Source organism: Megalobrama amblycephala, linkage group LG6, assembly GCF_018812025.1.
Source record: "Megalobrama amblycephala isolate DHTTF-2021 linkage group LG6, ASM1881202v1, whole genome shotgun sequence".
Lineage (NCBI taxonomy): Eukaryota > Metazoa > Chordata > Actinopteri > Cypriniformes > Xenocyprididae > Megalobrama > Megalobrama amblycephala.
In genome coordinates this window covers 16,436,805-16,460,190 of record NC_063049.1, presented here as the reverse complement: position 1 = coordinate 16,460,190, position 23,386 = coordinate 16,436,805, and the positions used below count along the sequence as shown (strand labels likewise).

The 23,386-nt window shown below is 35.4% G+C and overlaps 1 protein-coding gene across 5 annotated transcripts in view; it reads left to right on the top strand.

The window, feature by feature from the left end:
• The window catches only part of myo16 (myosin XVI), a 269,142-nt gene that overhangs the window by 117,997 nt on the left and 127,759 nt on the right, over positions 1-23,386 (top strand). For all 5 annotated transcript variants that reach the window (XM_048193121.1, XM_048193120.1, XM_048193119.1 and 2 more), the window contains exons 8-12: positions 3,277-3,352; positions 11,985-12,135; positions 12,509-12,659; positions 14,640-14,750; positions 18,738-18,803. In XM_048193121.1, the coding sequence (XP_048049078.1) occupies positions 3,277-3,352; positions 11,985-12,135; positions 12,509-12,659; positions 14,640-14,750; positions 18,738-18,803 (555 nt within the window). The remainder of the gene's footprint in view (positions 1-3,276; positions 3,353-11,984; positions 12,136-12,508; positions 12,660-14,639; positions 14,751-18,737; positions 18,804-23,386) is intronic.

Sequence of the window (23,386 nt, the reverse complement as noted above, 5' to 3'; positions counted from 1 at the left end):
TTTGAAATGTTTTACTTTACATGTAGGGAATCTAGAATATATGAAAGTTTCATTTTTAAAAATAATTTACAATAAAAAAATGAACTTTTTCACGATATTCTAATTATATGACCAGCACCTGTATTTAAGTGAGTGGACCTTGGTCGAATCGGATGGACCAATGCCTACTCTTAAATTACATCATTTTACAATACATAAGATAAAAATAATTTAACAATTGAGATTAGTTAAATGTGATTTATTCACATTATTATTAGTCAGCCAACAGTTTCATGAAAACAACAAAATCCATTCATAAATGAAAAGAATAAGAACAATAAACGAAGATAAATAATCCCAGGCAGAGGCTTAGTTTTCCCCTGGCCACGGACTTGAGACTAGCGTGGAATTGTCTCAGTTAAACCACTGCCTTCTGCTGCTTCTCATTTGCTTTTAGATGGAAAATCTGCCTATAACTGCTGGTCTGTAATAATAACATATTGGCGATTTGGCAAATGATCCTATCCTATTGCACTCTGGAAAGGTTTCTATTTACTTTTTAATTTTTTTTTTTTTTTTTTTTTGCAGCTTTGAGCAATATGGCCACTCACAAACATATCTGTTGATTTCTTGAATGCACTGGCCAATCAGAGGTGTTTGTTCCATCCACTCAATGCTCAAAACTCCAGAGTTTTTATTCAGTTCTAAGTTCTGCATAAAGTTTTTATATTAAGTAAACAAGAGATTCATTGTGCAGTGCAGACAGCTTCATTGATTATAACGGAACTTGGTGAGATCACATCATCGTGATGAACTAAGATGAGTGTCAGCTTTTTAGCAATTATAAAGGGACCGCTCTTTGCGAGCTTACTAGGGATATATAATCAATTCAGAATTTGAATAAAACTTTTGTTTTTCATGCTTGCACCTGCAAAATTTTGGAAGTGACATCAACTAAATTAATTTATTTGAGCGATTGATATTGCCATGTATGCATTATTTTATTTATTTATTTATTTTTTTTCATTTTCCACAAAACATATTTTATGTGTCATTTGATTGGGTGGACCAGCCAACAATCTGAGTGGGCCAGGGTGGCACTCACAACTCATGTAGGCTTATGTAGCCTCGCAACTTGATGGAATATTACACCCATCACCAATCAAATGCTTTTTTTTTTTTTTTTTTTTGCCATGGTGAATAATTTTGCTATATCAACTAGCTAGTGTAGTGTGATTAACAAAAGTTAATGATACTTACATGTTTTGTTCATCAAGATAAATTTCACAGATTAACACAACTTTTATGACTTTTGAAGCTTAAATGCAGTCACCTGAAGCAAAAATCTAAAGGTAGTCTATAAACGAACTACACCAAGGTCCCACGATTTCAACATCACCACCACTAAGCCTCTGACACCTCTTATATTCTTTATCTAAAAACATGTTCCCGTTAAGTTTGAATTAGAATTGTTTGTAAGAGCGAAATAAGCATAACTAGGGTGTAACAGCGGAGTGCGCTTACCTGTTTGGTGTGATGTTTAATGTCACCGACAGCCTCTGTAGTCCAATTTAGCCACTTGTTAGCAACCGTCTTTTTCAAGACACTAAACAACTTTAAAAAGTCATTGGTAGGGTAACTCGCTTCCGCGCTTTGGCCTACAAAAATGCATCATAGTTCCACTGCTCTATATGAATTCATCAAAATAAATAACTGTTTGCATGCAAAGATAACTGGGTTCTTTTTCACTTACTTTTTTTGTCTGTTCAGGTCTTTAACCCTTAAATGCATACCTCGGGTCTTTAGTGACCCGGGACGTCATTCACTATTCTCCTCCTCCTTCATTTTTTAAAGTTAGACATCAACCTTCTTGGTATTCCTCAATCAATTCATTATAAAGAATATAACAAGAAAAAATCATAAAATTATAAAAGAATGCCTATTTTTGTATTAATTTTTTGTAAAAATTGTATAGGGTTGCAAACGACCCGAGGTGTGTATGAGTGTACATATATTTTTTCTGCACAACAATAATTGAATCTTAGATGACAGAATAAGTCAGTAAGAATAAGCAATGTCTGATACACAATGCTGAAGTGACAACTCATTCAGACAGAAAACAAAATAATAAGAGAAACATGAAATGGCTCAGCGATTTACTGCAGAGCAAGTACTGAACGCAATGAAATATGACTGTAACTGTCACTGGATGGATCTGGTGAAGCTGTTAGCGATCGAAATATTGATTTTGAAGATGTTGAAAATTATATAGTTCTGACAATATGTTTGAGATCGCGAATGGGCTAAAAAACTAGCCCATTATTTGCTGAATTTACTGGGAAATGAGCTCTGACGAGGACAGTGATGATGGCATAAAACATCTGCTCAAACGGAGCCCTTTCAAGCTCCAAAAGGTAACAAAATACGATTTTATTCTTCTGTAATTGTTACTCTAATATCAGATGAGTTTTATATTATCGCGACAGGTAGAGATCCTTCCATGTTAGATATTGATCCGGGTCGATAAAGACCCGAATATGTAAGAATGATTGGCGAAACAGTCATGCATTTAAGGGTTAAAAAAGATATATGATGCTGCAAGAGGGAGGGGAAGTCATTTTAATTAAAGATTACTAGGACAGAATATAAAAAAAACAAAAAACAACATAATAAATACTGCAATATTCTTTAAAAAACAAAACAAAACAAAAAACAAGAATTGACCATTTTGATTTCATGGTGACTTTAAACAAATTACACACTTCAGCTTAAACCATGTAATATTGTAATTTCTAATGATGTCACCAGCCATCTTGCAAATTGTATTTATCCCCAAAGTTGTTTTTGATTTAATTTTGGTCACACATACATATATAATACATCAAACATGCCTTCACATCATACATTGTATGCAGACACAGTCACACACACTTCTGCAGCATGACTCCAATGTGTTTGAGTCTGAAATACCATGATATAGAGCCTGGAACAGTGTGTCTGTGTGTGTAAAGCAAGCAGTAGCACATTAACAGAATTAAAAAGACAAGTAAACAAATGTAGATAAATATGGCTATATATCTGTATGCAGTAGCTAATGAACGTACTGCTGAGGGAGTGAATGTGAGGTGTTGGCATATGTTTGGTGCTGGAGGCAGAAGCAGAGCTGATCTGGCAGCTGATGTTGTAGATGAGACTCAGAGCTGATGGATGTAGCCGTCTTTAAGATGTGACCTACATATTTTAAGTATTCTCTTTGAGTTCCTCTCAAGTCATGGATGTGTGTTTGTGTCCCTACAGACCCAAATTGTGAGCCAGCTGTTGAAGCACAAAGCTGATCCTACTCTACTGAACTGCAACCAGGACAAGCCCTCAGGTACGAAGACACATACAAAAACTGTACTAGTGGTCGACCAATACAAAGTTTTCAGCCATTGATGTTGATATCTTGGGGGAACTTGTTGTGTTTCATCACAAAAAACAAAAACAAAAAACAAAAGCAAAACATCCATCCATCCATCCATCCATCATTATTAAATTATTATTAATGTATTATACTATTTTTAGTGTATAAGTCAATCACTTTAATATTCGGCTGTTTAATATAGTACTGTACATTCATATTACAATCATGAGAATTAAATTTTTTAAATCATTTCATGAGAATTGACCGTTTGCAAAGACCCGCCCCCTTTAGTTACTGTTGCTATGTCCGACAAGCTGTGCCGCTCTCACGCCACATATCATGTTCTCACACAGTGAAAAATATATTACGGAGCAAAGAGGACACTGACAACGTGTCGACAGATGAGACAGAGCAGGTTACTTTTGATATGAAACAAAGACATTTAAACAATAAATACCGTTTTGTGGCTCTTTAATGTTTCGTGACAGATTGCTATAGTGCCTTAATTGAACCGATCATGTTTTCCTGTACTAGTTCATTTATAGCATCCAATAAACATGAATGAACATCAGAAGGAATGTTGTTTCAACCATGGAAAGATGTCAGTACATTCCATTTTTCAAGTTTAAGTTCACAGATGTTAATCTACTAACTCCCCTGACTGCTTTGTCGGACAAAATGGCAATTGTGATTGGTTAGATTGCCTGTCAATCAAACTCCCTGCGAAGGTTTAAATGGGGAAGAAAATGTGCTACAAATATGTAATAAATGCAAAAAACAAACAAACAAAAAAAACTAATGTGCTTAATTTTCTTTATGCATATTTTTTTTTTTTTGGGGTAAATTTTATGTCGCATGGACTTAGCAAGGTTTTGTGATATTTTGAGATATATATATACAGTACAGTCCAAAAGTTTGGAACCACTAAGATTTTTAATGTTTTTAAAAGAAGTTTCGTCAGCTCACCAAGGCTACATTTATTTAATTAAAAATACAGTAAAAACTGTAATATTGTGAAATATTATTACAATTTAAAATAACTGTTTTCTATTTGAATAAAAGTAATTTATTCCTGTGATGGCAAAGCTGAATTTTCAGCATCATTACTCCAGTCTTCAGTGTCACATGATCCTTCAGAAATCATTGTAATATGCTGATCTGCTGCTCAAGAAACATTTAATGTGTACAATTGTACAAAATATTTGTGTACAATATTTTTTTTCAGGATTATTTGATGAATAGAAAGTTCAAAAGAACAGTGTTTATCTGAAATCTAATCTTTTGTAACATTATAAATGTCTTTACTGCCACTTTTGATTGATTTAATGCATCCTTGCTGAATAAAAGTATTCATTTCTTTAATTTCTTTTCAAAAAAATAAAAATAAAAATTCTTACTGACCCCAAACTTTTGAACGGTAGTGTATAATGCTACAGAAGCTTTGTATTTCAGATAAATGCTGTTCTTTTGAACTTTCTATTCATCAAGGAATCCTGAAAAAAAAGTACACAACTGTTTTCAACATTGAAAATAATCATAAATGTTTATTGAGCAGCAAATCAGCATATTAGAATGATTTCTGAAGGATCATGTGACACTGAAGACTGGAGTAACGATGCTGAAAATTCAGCTTTGCATCACAGGAATAAATTACTTTGTCAAATATATTTAAATAGTACACAGTTATTTAAATTGTAATAATATTTCACAATATTACTGTTTTTTACTGTATTTTTAATTAAATAAATGTAGCCTTGGTGAGCAGACGAAAAACATTAAAAATCTTAGTGGTTCCAAACTTTTGGACTGTATATATATATATATATATATATATATATATATATATATATATATATATATATATATATATATATATATATATATATATATTTATTTATTTATTTATTTTTTGTGACAAAAAAAGACATTTAAAATGTTACAAAATGTATCAGTTTCCACAAAAAATTTAATCTGCATAACTGATTTTAACATTGATACTCAAGAAACATTTAATTTTATTATCAAATCAGCATATTCAAATGATTTCTGAAGGATCATGTGACACTGGAGTAATGATGCTGAAAATTCAGCTTTGTCATTACAGAAATCAATTACATTTTAAAATGTATTCAAATAGACAACAGTTTTTAAAATTGTAATAATATTTCACAATATTGCTCTTTACTGTATTTTGATCAAATAAACGCAGCCTTAGTGGGAATATAAGACACACGCACACACAAAAAAAAAAATCATTACCATCCCCAAAACTTTTACTGGCAGTTTACTTGCCGAATGCAGTCCAAGATCTCATTGTATGTCAGTCACTCATGTAGTGTGCACACTTGTGAGACAGTCTGAATATTCACAGATGCTTCATCAGATTTCAAACTTGATTAAGATCTGGCTTGTAGTCTTCACATGTGTGTGCCGTCACAACGAGCAAGCAAGCAAGCAGCTATGAACTATTAAACTATAAAAAGTGCAAGGCTTTGAGAAGTGGGAGAAAAAAACAAACAAACATGAAACTGCTCCCCATGTCTCCTCAAGTTGCTTTCTCATAAATCTTGTTTCTTTTTTTTTCTTTTTTTTTACGCTCTATGCAAGTCAATGTAAAAGAAGAGTAGAAACCCTTCCTTCATGATGTGAGATGACATATTGTCAAGAATCAGATCTCCGTTTGAGAGTGTATTTGGGACACGACAGAAGACATGATATTTTGAGTTGCAGCAGGCTTCGGTTTTGTAGTGTGCGCTTGGCTTTAGAGAGCAAACAACATTTGACTCGTGTGTACAGACACTGAATCGACATGACCTAACAACATGTCACTTTTACAAAATGTCATCTACAGTCTCTTATGCTCACTTAGGCTGGATTTATTTGATCAAAAATATTGTAAAAACTGTAATGTTGTAAAAATAATACTATTAATTTAGATAATGATATGAATTAATACATTTTAAATGCAACATATTCCTGTAATGGTAAAGCTGGATTTTCAGCAGTCATTACTCTAGTCTTCAGTGTCACATGATCCTTCAAAAATCAAGAAACATTTCTTATCAATGTTCAATCAAGTATTATCAATCAAATTTTTTGTTTGTAGCATTATACATTATAAATGTCACTTTTGATCAATTTAATGCATCCCTGATGAATAATATTAATAAAAAAAAAAAAATACAAATTTTGCTGATGCCAAAACAGTTGTACGATTGTGCAACTGAAGTGTATATCTTTACAGAAATGTATTATGTCTATGTGGTATCACTATCGCTATAGTATATATTATTATGTTGGCGCTAGGGGTGTGAGACCGACTCGGAGCAGGGTGGTTAGGATTGGAGTGGGAGTTTTGGAGGCGGAGCAATGAAGAGAGGGCTGGGTTTGTTTGGATTGATTTCAAATATCAACAGTGTTCAACAACGAATTTGAGAAATCGCATACAGCACCTTTAAGTCTACCAGATATTACTGTGTATGTAGTAGATCTCTGTGAGTTTCACACAGAATTGAGCTGAAACCAAAGTTGTCAGGGATGTGTTACACACTTGTGCCCCAGTGTTTAACTGTTAGACTGCTCTTCCTCTCTAGAGCTTTCTGTTGGGTGTGAATATTTCATAGCTGGGTAGATTCACTCAGTTCTGTTTGCTTCTCTGCTGATGTCTGTGAAACTGCTTCCACTAGCCTGTGGCTCAGGATGCTTAATATCATAACTGCTGTCACAACTTATTGAAGCCAAGAGTTTCAAAGGGGAATATAATTAAAAACAAGATTTTCAAATAAAAAGAGTTAGATGTAGTATCTAGTCATTTTAACATTCACATTTCAAAGCTCCCTCCCCAGTCCACACAGATCATTTGCCTGCAAAAACAGGTTGTTGAGAAACAACTTGGTGTTTTCAAGGTGTCACATTAATAAATCATTGACTATGTTTAAATATCAACACTTATTTGACTTGACTTCATTTCACATTTTACTGTTACTGTACATGTATACATTCGGCAGTGCCTTTTATCCAAAGTAACCTGCACTGCACTTGTTTTCAGTAACCTGAAAATCTTAAAAATGGGTTGCTCAAAGGATATAAGGATTCTGAAATCAGATTAGATCACAAAATCCAATCTTGGTTTTGATCTGGATAAAATCATCAGTTTGTGTTGTTCAAAACGTTTTAGTAAGATTTGGATACCTTTGATTGAAAAAAAAAAAAAATCAGGATTACACTGATCGCATCAGAAGGGTGGATTTCAGGAACAAAAATGTAATAAAACTTTAAAACTGGTCAAAAAACATTTTTATCATGTAATATACATACTTATACACACATTGTTTTATTTTGCTCTTGATTAGTTAAACTCTTAAGGTATAATTAGTAGTAGACATTAGGTTACATATTTAGCCTTTCGGTAACCTACTCTAAAGTAAAAAAGAGATTTTGGTGCCATAAATAATCCCCAAACAGCTGTAAATATCAAACAAATATTATATTTAATTCAAAGTGTTAAAGTTTTTTTTTTTTTTTTGTTAAATCACTGTTTATAAACTACATTGGCACAATCATAAGAGATGAACCAGTCAAACTTTTTTTTTTTTTTTTTGCGAGCGAATGCAAAGTTTCTTGGGTGAACGCTACGTAGAACTTTCTGAGAGAACGCAAAAGCATTGAAATATTTTTATTTTTTTTTCTCCCATCTCATGTTCTTTCTATCACCATGTCCCTTTAGAGGCTCCGTAGAGCACTAGTAATCTAGATTTGATAATCTGAAAAAGTGTGAATTTAGATCAGGGTGATCCAATCCAATTTTGCATTGAAAAACCAGCACAAAAGTAAGATGGATAACCTGATCCTGAATAGCAAAACATGGGATTTCCAAATCCAGATAACTGTGATCCAGATTAAACTTTACCAACTGGCCCCTGGTAGTCAAACCCATGATCTTGGCATTGCTAGGGATATGCTCACTGTAAAAAATAAAAAAAAAAATAAAAAAAAAAAAATATATATATATATATATATATATATATATATATATATATATATATATATATATATATATATATATATATATATATATATATATATCCCCTCGAATTTATGGTAAAAATTTGGCAGCTGTGGTTTTGGTTGGCAGAAATTCATCATAAAAATTAAAAATGAAGTTATAGACGAAACTGACAATGATTTTTTTTTTTTTTTTTAAATTGACATGAAAGGCAATGTGGATAAGCATTCCTAAAACGATTCCTCATAACATTTTACAGCCTTGATGTACAGAACACCACACAAAGATGTAGAAGAAAATGTATAAAAACATGTTGGATCAATAAACCTAAAAAAAATATATATATATAAATAACAGAAATACCACACTGGCTAAATTGCCTGTGCAAGCAAGCTTTAACTCTACTGAGCAACAACAATGCACCGAAAAACATAAAAAAATTAATTCACAGAATTGATTTTTTTATATTATATTCAAATACAGATATTTGATACATATATTAAAATTAGATAACCCTGAGTGATAAATAAATAAATAAAATAAAAATAAAAATAAAGAAATTATTAAAATAATGAAAGTATAGCCAGAATTGTCAACTTTGTCTTTTTAACTGCAAAGACGATAATAAACGCTGAACTGGAGTGGCAGTCTATTTAGCTAAACATGTTCACTGCATCCAAAACTCAAATTAGAACCGACTGAAATGTTGTGAAATCATTTGCACCCTACCTGAGGAAAAAAAAGAAAAGTCTTTCACGCGATCTGTCTGTCTCCGTTTGAGTCTTTTCAAATAGTGTGTGAGGAAAACCGACAGAACTAACGCTGGCCGACAGAAGGGCGCTGCAATGTTTGTTGTTGTTGTGTGGTAGGACGTCTTACTTTTTTCGTATGATCTTTTACCATTTCAAAGCGCATCCAATTTCACACTTTAGATTTTCGTATCCCAGACATTGTTAAAGATTTAATCCCTGCTGCCGAGATGCTCTTCTGTCAGTCACAGATCATGGAAAGTGAAACTTAAATCTGTCACAGGGGTAGCTGGATATATTCACACACATTAAACAATATTTATTAAAAGCTTCTTTCTTTTCACATTTTTATTTACAGCATCGTCATAATATGCTGTATATTAACTTAGTGGGAGAAAACCGGTAGTTCTATGTGAAATCAGACATTCATCACCCCCATATAGCCAAAATGGCAATATCCTCTTTTCATAACACCTCTGTGAAGATTCGCCTGTGAGATTGGTAGTCGAATCAGGCTGCTCCTATTGAAGCATCAGATTGTTGACTATTCAGGGTCACCCCTATAAATTATACCAAAAATAAATTAAAATTGACTTAAAGGTGCCCTAGAACTTTTTTTTAAAAGATGTAATATAAGTCTAAGGTGTCCCCTGAATGTGTCTGTGAAGTTTCAGCTCAAAATACCCCATAGATTTTTTTTTTTTTTTAATTCATTTTTTTAACTGCCTATTTTGGGGCATAATTATAAATGAGCCGATTCAGGGTGTGTGGCCCTTTAAATCTCGTGCTCCACGCCCACGGAGCTCGCGCTTGCCTTAAACAACATAAAAAAAGTTCAAACAGCTAATATAACCCACAAAATGGATCTTTACAAAGTGTTCCTCATGCAGCATGTCTAATCGTGTAAGTACAGTGTTTATTTGGAGTTTGATAGTGCTCCGTGACTAACGGCTAATGCTACACTGTTGGAGAGATTTATAAAGAATGAAGTTGTGTTTATGCATTATATAGACTGCAAGTGTTTAAAAAATGAAAATAACGACAGTCTTGTCTCCGTGAATTACAGTAAGAAACAATGGTAACTTTAACCACATTTAACAGTACATTAGCAACATGCTAACAAAACATTTAGAAAGACAATTTACAAATATCATGATATCATGGATCATGTCAGTTATTATCGCTCCATCTGCCATTTTTTGCTATTGTCCTTGCTTGCTTACCTAGTCTGATGATTCAGCTGTGCACATCCAGACGTTAATGCCTGCCCTTGTCTAATGCCTTTCATAATGTTGGGAACATGGGCTGGCATATGCAAATATTGGGGGCGTACACCCCAACTGTTACGTAACAGTCAGTGTTATGTTGAGATTCGCCTGTTCTTCGGAGGTCTTTTAAACAAATGAGATTTATATAAGAAGGAGGAAACAATGGAGTTTGAGACTCACTGTATGTCATTTCCATGTACTGAACACTTGTTATTCAACTATGCCGAGGTAAATTCAATTTTTGAATCTAGGGCACCTTTAAATGCTTGTATTGAAATATTTTATATTCTACTAATCTGAGGTCATTGGGCTGCTTTTGTGGGCTATTTTTGATTGGCCATTGGGCTAGTTTTGTTACGCAGACCTGATGATCCTGTCTCTGACCCTCACAATTAAATGTGCTGTTTTTTTTATTAGTATGCCTTAAGGACTACTATGCTAAAACCCTGTCTGCATGTGAAATGAAATACAGCGCTGCACTGGACTTATTAGTAAATAGTTTTTGTTTATGTTTGTTTTGAAGAACCTCGGGGGAAAAATATATAAGAATCTGGGATAAGAAAAAAATAATCTTATTGCAAGAATCAAGATTCTCTGAAAAGTATTTGTATCTTATGCAGCTTTGCTTTAAGTATCTTGAGGATGTTTAGATTTTTTTATTTTTTTTTTTTAACTGTAAAACAACACAAACATATTAATTATGGAAATAATGCAATATCTCAGTCCATCAGTGTACTATTTGGCTTGCAGGAGAGAGACTTGTGTGCCTCATACTAAACCTCCAGCAAGGTGTTAGATCAGTCTTCTTAGATCAGTCTTTCCCCAGCGCTCCGCAACTCGGACTTTAATCAATATCTCATTCTAAGACTCCGGCTTAACTCAAGGATGTCTGGGATGAAACACAGAGCCAAAGTGAATCCTTTCTTTTCACTTAAAGTCTCTTTAGAGAGCAGTGTATATATCAGACTTTCTGAGAGCATATGCGCGATTGGAGGATCATTCTTTTGGGAGTCACTTTCTTTCGGTAAGAAAGACAAAAGGCTGGTCCCTCATTCTCTCTTACGGTTCCCTTCAGGGGGAAGGATTATCCGCCTCCCCGTCCCCCCAATCAGAGCACAGATGGATCAATCTGCAGCAGGGCTCAATGCCCATCACAAAATGGCCACATCCATGTGAGAGACAGCAGGGGGTGAGCTACAGAGGGAATGAGGGAGAAAATTGATTGGACCCCAGAGAAAATCATGGCTCAAAACGACATTATAAATGCCATCTTTAGTCACTAATAATTGTCAAATTTTGAAAATTGATGAAAATGTCTGCCTCCTCTTTCAAAAGGAATAGTTCACCCAAAAAGGGATGTTTAAATAATGTTGTCTTTCCAACCCAATATTACTTTCTTTCTTATGTTGAAGATGTTTACTTTTAAAAGAGCAAAAAAAGTCTCTTTGAAATCAACTTCATCTATATTTGGTTTGCATCTGCTTTTTTGTTTCTTTTTAATCTTCTGTTACATCAGAACCGCTTCTGACTTCCAGTAAGATGATTTATACATTGACTCACTGTGACTTTGTTTTTTACAGACATAGCTGCTACTGAGCAGATTGCAGAGATACTGATGAGAGCAGAGGAATTCTGGGTACAGAGACAGACAGACCCCTTGGCCCCGCCTCCACAATCAGAAGAGCACTGCACAGAGCCCAACCAAGACAACAACCTGCCTGTAAAAAAACTGTATGTACTGCAGTTACAGACTTTATTCATGATTCAGTGAATCACTTGCTTTGTAACTGAATGAATCTTCCATTTTGAATCAATCGGTTGAACGATTCAATGACTCAATCGTTAAGACCAGCTACTGACGCTTTTAGATTTATATTTAAAGTACCTTTTTTTAATAATTTGATGTTTCTAAACTCAAAATGTTGTATTTAAAATTTAAAATATTTGATATCATTTATGCAATTGCAATTACAGTGTAAATACATTAATGTCACCTCTGAGCTGCATTAAACAGTCCATGCCAACATGGCAGTGCAAAGATGGATTTTGTTGATATTGATTTCGTTTGTTTGCTTTTTTCTCAACCCCCACCCCCTTCCTTCAGGGCTACTATGGCTTTACCCATCTCTAGGAGAGACAGTTTGTTGGAGAAGGAGGCCATGTTCAGGGACTCAGGAGGATCTCTGACACAGCAGCCTTCACTTGATAACGGGCTGGATGGACCGTACCCCAGCGCTGCAGGAAAACTGGAGCAGGTGAGAGAAGAGTTGAGAGCTGTTGTGGGAAAATTGTACCCTAAAGATTGTGTAAAAAAAAAAAAAAAAAAAGTTTATGTAATGGTCATTCATATGAAAGATACTCCAAGCGTTATAGATCACGCAAACTCTCTTCCAAAACACACGTGCAGAATGACATTTAAGGCACAATCGATAGGAATATAAGGTTGGATTCTGCCATAGAAGGCTAGTTTTAATGCATAGCTTAAATGTGAATAAGAATTTGAGTATAAAACTGAACCAATCCCATGCATTCACTTGCACAGAGCAATTGTATTGTGTACTGGTCTTGCACGTTCAGAGTAATTTGTCTTGTTTCTAAAGGGTAATAAAGAGAAATGAGTAACATCTAATACATTTAGATCCTGTTTCACCACGACAGGTTTGGGATTAATGCATTGAGAAATTCCTGCCCTGCTATTGGTGAGCAGCGAGTAGAATCAGTCATAGTTTGGATGTAGAGAGCCTTAGTAATCTATCCCAATGCACACTTTGACCCCACAAACCCTGAGGGTGACCCTTGACCTCTAATAAAACATGGAAGATCAGTTCCATTATTCTCAAGCATGCAGTGCTGTGTGAGCTTATAAAGTGTATGTGTGTGTATTAGGAAGAAGAAAGTGGACTTTACCACTTCATATATATATATATATATATATATATATATATATATATATATATATATATATATATATATATATATATATATATATATTAATTATTATTATTATTATTATTATTATTATTATATAATATATGAGCAATATCACATGAGTAGCTGTGCGTTATGGCTGTATATCAGCACGGATTTGTGATTTGGCCGTAGGTAAACATAGTGTGCCGATATACAGCCATATTGCACGGTTACGAGTGTGATATTGCATTTATACAACAGTTAGACAACACAAGTGTTCAAATAAATAAGAACAATGGAGTGTCTTTAAAAACCCTCTTTTATGCAGAACTACGTCCTTGTGCCACGGATTCAAATCTCAAGTTGACAGTTTAACAGTTGAGCCCAAGGCGTCGAGCTTTGGAACTAGTAAAGAAGGAACATTGAGTCACTTCATTGAAACTCATTGTAATGTGTAGAGTAGAATATTATGGTATTATGAGAGAGAGATCAAAAGAACAGTGTTTATCTGAAATCTAATCTTTTGTAACATTATAAATGTCTTTATTGCCACTTTTGATTGATTTAATGCATCCTTGCTGAATAAAAGTATTCATTTCTTTAATTTCTTTTCAAAAAAATAAAAATAAAAATTCTTACTGACCCCAAACTTTTGAACGGTGGTGTATAATGCTACAGAAGCTTTGTATTTCAGATAAATGCTGTTCTTTTGAACTTTCTATTCATCAAGGAATCCTGAAAAAAAAGTACACAACTGTTTTCAACATTTAAAATAATCATAAATGTTTATTTAGCAGCAAATGAGCATATTAGAAAGATTTCTGAAGGATCATGTGACACTGAAGACTGGAGTAACAATGCTGAAAATTCAGCTTTGCATAACAGGAATAAATTACTTTGTCAAATATATTTAAATAGTACACAGTTATTTTAAATTGTAATAATATTTCACAATATTACTGTTTTTACTGTATTTTTAATTAAATAAATGTAGCCTTGGTGAGCAGACGAAACTTCTTTTAAAAACATTAAAAATCTAAGTGGTTACAAACTTTTGGACTGTACTGTATATATATATATATATATATATATATATATATATATATATATATATATATAAGCCTTCACATGCTTGTAGAACTCGTAATTTTCTGAGAGCTACTTGTAGGATGATTTTATCTTGATTTTATCAGGATTTCATTGAATGAGAACATTGAGCTATGAGATTAATAGTTAATATCATTTTGGTTATGTCAACAGAGAAGAAAAGTTGTTTCAAATGTGAAAAATTATTATTTATTTGAATACTATGTTTTGTGTTCCAGGTAAAACTGATGCCTCCTGCCCCTAATGATGACCTTGCATCCCTCAGCGAGCTCACGGACAGCAGCCTGCTCTACGAGATGCAGAAGCGCTTCGCCAATGACCAGATATATGTACGTACTGTAAATATACAAACACATATACTATAATTGGGCTTTAATGAAGTCACAAATAGAAAATAAACACTCAGTTAGCGACCCAAACCCTTAGTTTAGCCCGTTCAGGAAGAACCCTTCATTCTCTGTCGTAACCCACTCTGAGGGAGGTGACATCCGGATTCTGGCCTCTATCATACACTTTGCGGTCTTTCACCAAGCCATCCGGTCCAGTGTGCCTCTCGCACACACATTGTTGCTTGATCTCTTGTCTTGTGGTCTTGGAGAGCGGCCAAGGCCTCTGTTTGTAGCGTGGCCAGGGACTGGTGTTTGGATGGCAGCCCTCTAGGTCTCACTGTATTCAGGCCAAAGACTTGAGCCAGCCCTGGGGAGATGAAAAGACATTGACTCTCTGTTAACGGCTGCTGTCGTTACTGCTACTATTACTACAATGACTGCTGCTCCTATAAATCTTGGCTGGTTTACTACATGTCTTGGTGCTACTATAATCCTGCAGTGGTCTGAACTCAATTGCTGCATCCGATATCGCATACAGTATAGTAGGTACTACATTTGGTTTGAAACTTACTTTGCAACCGTTTAAAAAGTATGTTATTTATAGTATAAATGTGTGTATTATGAATGTAATCTGGACGTTTGGATTAACAATATTCCCCATGTTCTCATTATCATGCGACCTACCAGCGTCAGTTGCTTCACTTCACCTCCATTCACAAGTCCTCTCCCTTGGCCTCATGGGATAGTAAAGAGTCCATAGAAATCTTGCCGCAAGTAGTAGGTCACCCGGGTACTTTTCGCCTACTGGTTTATGAATACTATGAATTCGGACATTCTACTCCGCTCACATACCCTGATAGCAACATTGTGTCGGCCCAGATCCGGCCCACATCTGGTCTGTGTGTAATCCACATGTACCAGATATGGGCCGGATCTGGGCCACGCTATGTCTACTATATAGTATGGAATTAGGCATATTTGGATTCAGTGACTTTTGGTTTGAATTGACTCATAACTATTTATTTGCGTTATCACTCAAACTTTTACAGACGTTTACAGTTTATATATTAGTTTATTACTACGCACTATTATTATGTTTGCTCTCAATATCGCTCAGCAGGTGTTAATATGTAAATATTGGTAGTTTACAGTACTAGTGTAATAGTGTTTGTATTCTGAACAGAAGAGCATGTTTGCATGATACATTGCTTTTTATTTCAAAATAGCAATTCTCAGCATGGACACCCTCACTTTATGTGGCATGACTGTTGTTATGTTCTAAAGGAGAGTTATCTTTTCTTATGAATCAATCAGAATGCGATTAAAAGAATAAATCCATTTCTATATTCATCTCCCACCTCAACTTGGATCGTTCAAACAGGCCTGCGGTCCGTAATGCCTGGCAGTCGACTCCACACTGTGCTCATTCATGACCGGAGCCAAATCTGTGCTTAATGGCCACTGCTATTCCCACACTTTACAATGGGGCATAATAAAGTCTCCCTACTGATATGGAGGGAGAGAGCAGAGATGGGGCCTTTTGTGTTACACCGTAATGGGGTCTAATGATGTCTGTCATTACTGCAATGATGGATAGAGATGGTGATGGTTACTGATCATTTAGCAAGAGATGGAAAGAGTGAGAGATGCCAGACGTGCACTTTGTAAGAGGAAATTGATCCATGTTTCCCTCTGCAGATGAGAAGTCCTGTCTGATGATGTTGGTTATTTAGTTCATTCACCACTAGATGTTGATACGTTCTTCGCAAGTATGGACTAGTATACCTCCACACCTCCAAAGGAAGCTCTCTGATCTCACTTTTTCCAAGGCTTGTCATAGTAAATAGGTTGGACATATTCACAAGTCTCTGAGAAATAGCCCAAGTTTGCATCTATGTCAGTATTCATCAGATGTTTTGTGAGACTAAAAGGTTATTGACCTTCAGGCTGCTCTTGAGAGCACACTAGACTATACAGCAGCAACCTAGCCCTCTATTCCCGGAAGGTATTGCTGTGGTGTTGGTGATAACAAGGCTTATTGTATAATATTCTGACCAGGAGCAAGGATTTAGGCTGGTGACCCTCATTAGAGAGAAAATAGCTGTTGGCCTGTACTGAGACTCTCAAAACTCATGAGCGCCATCGTAACTGCTGGATAAAATGTGATATTTTGTTTTTATGTGGTGTTTAAGGGTGAGTTTGTCTGTAATAGGTGATGCCATTGAGTTAGAAGAACTACAGATATACACTAAGTTGCTTGTGCTCACAGATTTTATGCTGTTAAAGAGTTCAGCCAAAAATAAAAAATAAAAATTCTGTCATTAATGACTCACCCTCATGTTGTTCCACACCCGTAGGACCTTCGTTCATCTTCAAATTAAGATATTTTTCATAAAATCCAATGGCTCAATGAGGCCTGCATTGCCAGCAAGACAATTATCACTTTCAATGCCCAGAAAGCTACTAAAGACATTAACTGTTTTAAATATGTCTTTAGTAGATCATTAGATATTGTTGAATAAGGCTGTGTGTCCATCAAAGCGTTTTTTCCAGCTGCAAGCGTACTTTTTTAATTGTTTTCAATGGGAACGCCGCGTTTTTAAACGCCAGGAGCGTAACGAGGCGCTGAGCGTCCTTTTTCACGCTCAAGCGCTAAGAGATCTGCGTTTTTTTTTACTGGTCGCCTCAAGTTGAAGAATGTTCAACTTTGAGTAAAACGCAGCGCTAATCACTCACTTTTTAGCCAGCCGTCCAATCAGAGTGGAGGAGGGGCGGGACAAATACTACACCGGCCAACTGTCACAATATTCTTGCTGTACAACGACATTAACAAGCAGAGAACGAAACAAAATGGGTGAGAAATTAATATTGCTGGTCTCCGAACATACATAGCAAATAAACATTTTTAGTCTGAAACAAATTACCTGCAAAATCGGTTATAAGTAACAGTGCCGCAGATATATCGTATCATAGCAACAAAGCGTCTCAACTGAAAAAAAACGCTGTGCAGCTGATAGACGTTTTCAGCTGGCTAAAAACGCTTTGGTGGACACACGGCTTAAAGTCGTTATTTTGTTTTTTTGCCGCACAAAAAGTATTCTAGTCACTTCATAACATTAAGGTTGAAATGTTATGAAGCGACTAGAATACTTTTTGTGCAGCAAAAAAACCCCAAAATAACGACTTTATTCAACAATATCTAGTGATGGGCGATTTCAAAACACTGCTTCGTGAAGTTTTGAAGCTTTACAAATCTTTTGTTTCGAATCAGTGGTTCGGAGCGTGTATCAAACTGCCAAAGTCACGCCCCCCAGTGGTGAACCATTGAAATTTCGAAACGTAACAAAGCCTCGTTTACTGAAATCATGTGACTTTGGCAGATTGATACGCACTCTGAACCACTGATTCAAAACAAAAGATTTGTAAAGCTTCGAAGCTTCACGAAGCAGTGTTTTGAAATCGCCCATCACTAGATATTGTTGAATAAAGTCGTTATTTTGTTTGTTTTTGGCGCACAAAAAGTATTCTTGTCACTTCATAACATTAAGGTTGAACCACATGAACTGCTGTAAATATGTCTTTAGTAGCTTTCTGGATATTGTAAGTGTTAATTATCTTGCTGGCTATGCAGGCCTCACTGAGCCATCAGATTTTATCAAAAATATCTTAATTTGTGTTCTGAAGATGAACGTCTTACGGGTGTAGAACGACATGAGGGTGAGTAATTAATTACAGAATTTTCATTTTTGGGTGAACTAACCCTTTAATTTTATAATCTTTCTCAAAAACTGATTAGTTCTTCCTCAAAAGCTCTCATTTTATCAACCTGGTAAACGAGACAACATTTCAAAGGAGACTGGTGTTTCCCTGAGTTGTGTAGCACCAACCAATCAAATTGAAACTACTAATTTCAACCGGTTCTTGTCATTGTTTGTGTGCCAAATGATGGACTGTTTAAATGTTAACCTAAATTCTCTGTATTTTCAGACCTACATTGGACACATTCTTCTCCTCATTAACCCTTACAAGGACCTGCCCATCTACTCTAATCTCGTAAGTACAGACAAGTGTTTTTTTTTTTTTTTTTTTTTTTTTTTTTTTTTGTTTAATTCATCAGCAGTATGATTTAGAGTGTGTACATTTGGCCTTTTTGATTTGTTCTCTAGTTCACACTCTGTAAGCATACCGCAGCACATCAAGTTCAAACAGGACTTGATCACCTGATAAATTATTCATGGCCTTCCTGACAGTGATAGCCTACTCAACATACAGCACCCACTTCCTGTGCCCTCTTCATCTGCCCATCATATCTCCCCTCCTTCCTCGATTTATTTCTGTATCTTCCTCCGTGTTGTTAGAGGTTCTCAAATTCAGCGTCCGTCCAGCCCTGACTACTTTCCCGTCTGATGCAGCTGGCCGTCCACAGAAAGACAGAGTTGATGAGAGCGCACTCACCAGGGATACACGGCATGTGCCACCCTCTGCTAAGAAAAATAAAAGATGACCATCTGTCCGCCGTAACGCTTTATTGGCACGTGAAGGAGAGCAGAGGAGTAGATAGAACACACACACGCACTTTATAAATGATATGCAGTGGGTCTGCTGGGGCGTCTGTCCCCTGTTGGCCCCCTGCATCAGAGACTCATTTCAGGCATGAGTTCTCCAGTTTGTCCCCCAGATTGGGGCTTAGAGGCAGAATGATGCATTGAGAGAGATGGACATATGTACCATCATCTGTGATGGCCTCAGACCACCATCAGGTTACATCAACTGACCCACTTTATCACATACTTTAATCTATGGTCAGTATATCAATCTATGTCCTTCAGTGCGCAGCCTCCATCTTGTCCCTCCAAACTGTCCAAGCAATGTTGTTGGACTAATTTTTTAATAATTTCCAATCACTTTGGTCTAAAATCCCTGAATGTGTCTGTGAAGTTTCAGCTCAAAACACCCCATAGATTTTTTTTTTTTTTTTTAATTAAATTTTTTTAACTGCCTATTTTGGGGCATCATTAAGTATGCACCGATTCAGGCTGCACGGCCCCTTTAAATCTCTCACTCCCTGCCCTCCCGAGCTCTCGATTATAAGTGCAGTTATACAGTGCATAAACAAAGTTCACACAGCTAAAACTATAGTGACAAAACTAAAATACTACTATTATTATTATTATTATTATTATTATTATTATTATTATTATTATTATTATTATTATTACGTTTTTAAACTAACTTTTAACTACAATGAAATGTTAGTTTAAAACAATCTAACATTAGTAAAAAAAAATTTAAATGTTTGTTTTGGTGGTATTGTGTTTGGTATTTTTTTTTTTTTTTTTCTGTATTGGTTTTTTTTTTGTTTCTTGGGGGGGGGGGGTTATTAGGGCCCGAGCACTAATGGCGTGAGGACCCTGTTGTAATTGCTTGGCCAATTCTTCTTCCTCAAAATAAATCACATTTTTGAGGGCCTAAACATGCTTGAAATCTCATGAAACTTTGCACATGCATCAGAAGTGCTGAAAATTTATGTTTGATATGGGTTTCAGAATTAGGTATGGCAAAATGGCTCCATAGCGCCACCTACAAAATTTCAATTAAGCATCCTTCATGCTATGTTTGACGTACAGGTATGAAATTCGGTAGACACGTGCAACAGCCCAATACCTACAAAAAAGTCCATGGGTGCAAAATCTGAAAACCCAACAGGAAGTGAGATATTTTGAATTTTCTCTGCAAAATTTTTGCAGTTTTTGCCATTTCCAGTCGTTGTACTTTAACAAACTCCTCCTTGAGCTTTAATCAGATTAACATCATATTTGGTCAGTCTAATCTAAAGGCATTTGCAACGTTAAATTGCGAAGATCTAGAGTTTTTGTTGAAGGGCGTGTCCATGGCGGCCTGACAAAATTCGATGTTTCTCTTGTAACTCAGGTATACAATGTCCGATCTGCCCCAACCCAGGTGAAAAAAAAGTAAATTTCTATAATGTACTTAAAGTGCTCTATTTTCATGCACTAATTTTGTACTTAATATACTAAAAATTCTTCTTTAGTACTAGTTAAGATAATCATAAGAACATCTAAGTGTACTCAACTGTGCTATTTTGAGACACCATGATATATGAACTAAAATGTGCTTTTAATATACTATTTCTGTATTTAAATGTAGTGTACTACAAATGGTAGCTAAATATATATTTTAATTACAGAGATAGTATATTAAAAGAACATTTTAGTTCATATATCATGGTGTCTCAAAATAGCACAGTTGAGTACACTTAGATGTTCTTATGATTATCTTAACTAGTACTAAAGAAGAATTTTTAGTATATTAAGTACAAAATTAGTGCATGAAAATAGAGCACTTTAAGTATATTATTGAAATGTACTTTTTTTTTTTTTTTTTCACCTGGGAAACTTCACGTGTTTTATTAGAGTCCTGGCCTGAACACACATACATGCCAATATTCAGTTACAGTCATAGCACCACCTGCGGGCAACAGGAAATATGTTCATCTGTGCTGCCTTCTAAAACCAGATGAAGGAATTTCACAGTAGTTGAAAAATGACATGAACACTGACTGTGACAATGGCTCTCTGCACATATGGATGTGTTATTCATTTACATTTGGTCTATTGCGGACCTCAGTATACTGCCTGTTAAGGCTGCGATTTCCGTGATTCATACACAGCCTGCGACTTGCTAGCTCTCCCTCTGTCCTTCCTGTGTCCTTGTGTGTACAGTATGTGTGTGTTGTGTCTCAGTGGTAAAGGGTAATGAAATCTCAGCATTAGCCTTTCCCCCAAATTTAGCTTACTCTACATGTCGCGCACATGCACGCGCACGCACACGCACACGCACACGCACGCACGCACGCACACACACACACACACACACACACACACACACACACACACACACACACACACACACACACAGCCATTCTAGTATTCTGCCTGAATGATTAGATTAGATTTTCTGCAAGAAATACAGTCAAACCAAAAATTGTTCAGACATTTTTGATATATTTTTACTAGTGGGTGTAGGACACTGTAGTTCATTTATGTAGGTGAGGATAGCAAAATAAAGTAAACTGTGACATATTATACCCAAAAATTATTCATACAGTGGGCTACCAGTAAAATTGATAAAAATTTGGAACCAAAAATTATTCAGACACTTTGACCTGACCATGTTTTTCTTAAGTGTTATCTGACATAATGAAGATTATTTTTTCTGAATAGTTTAATTTAAATTTTAAACTATTGTGAATAAACTGTATTAATGAATTAAATGTTCAAGGTGTCTGAATAAATTTTGGTTTGACTGTACATGTGTTTGTATGACAGCAAAAGAACAGATTTAAAGTTTAAGGTGCCGTAGAACGACTTTTCAAAAGATGTAATATAAGTCTAAGGTGTCCCCTGAATGTGTCTGTGAAGTTTCAGCTCAAAATACCCCATAGATTTTTTTTTTTTTTTTTTTAATTAAATTTTTTTAACTGCCTATTTTGGGGCATCATTAAGTATGCACCGATTCAGGCTGCACGGCCCCTTTAAATCTCTCACTCCCTGCCCTCCCGAGCTCTCGATTATAAGTGCAGTTATACAGTGCATAAACAAAGTTCACACAGCTAATATAACCCTCAAATGGATCTTTACAAGATGTTTGTCATTCATGCTGCATGCATGCATTGATTCCTGTGAGTATAGTATTTATTTGGATGTTTACATTTGATTCTGAATGAGTTTGAGGCTATGCTCCGTGGCTAACGGCTAATGCTACACTGTTGGAGAGATTTATAAAGAATAAAGTTGTGTTTATGAATTATACAGACTGCAAGTGTTTAAAAATGGAAATAATGACGGCTCTTGCCTCCGTGAATACAGTAAGAAACGATGGTAACTTTAACCACATTTAACAGTACATTAGCAACATGCTAATGAAACATTTAGAAAGACAATTTACAAATATTACTAAAAATATCATGTAATCATGGATCATGTCAGTTATTATCGCTCCATCTGCCATTTTTCGCTATTGTCCTTGCTTTCTTACCTAGTCTGATGATTCAGCTGTGCACATCCAGACGTTAATACTGGCTTGTGTAATGCCTTGAACATGGGCTGGCATATGCCAATATTTGGGGGCGTACATATTAATGATCCCGACTGTTACGTAACAGTCAGTGTTATGTTGAGATTCGCCTGTTCTTCGGAGGTCTTTTAAACAAATGAGATTTACATAAGAAGGAGGAAACAACAGTGTTTGAGACTCACTGTATGTCATTTCCATGTACTGAACTCTTGTTATTCAACTATGCCGAGGTAAATTCAATTTTTGAATCTAGGGCACCTTTAAGTTATTTTGTGTGTGCGTGTGTGGGAGAAAATGAAGTTCACATCAAAGCCGTTTAGCTGTCTTCATGATGCTTAGTATCTTGTTTTCAGTTGCCTGGACCAAAGGATCAAGTTTCTGTGCAGTGTAAAAGTGGCTATAAATGTTTAAATAAATGCAAGACAAGACTAATCACAATTCAGTATACATATAAGAATAAAGACAAAGCTAAATTCCATATGCAAATATCACAATGTTATTACTGTTGGACACATTTAGAATTTTTTTTTTTTTTTTTT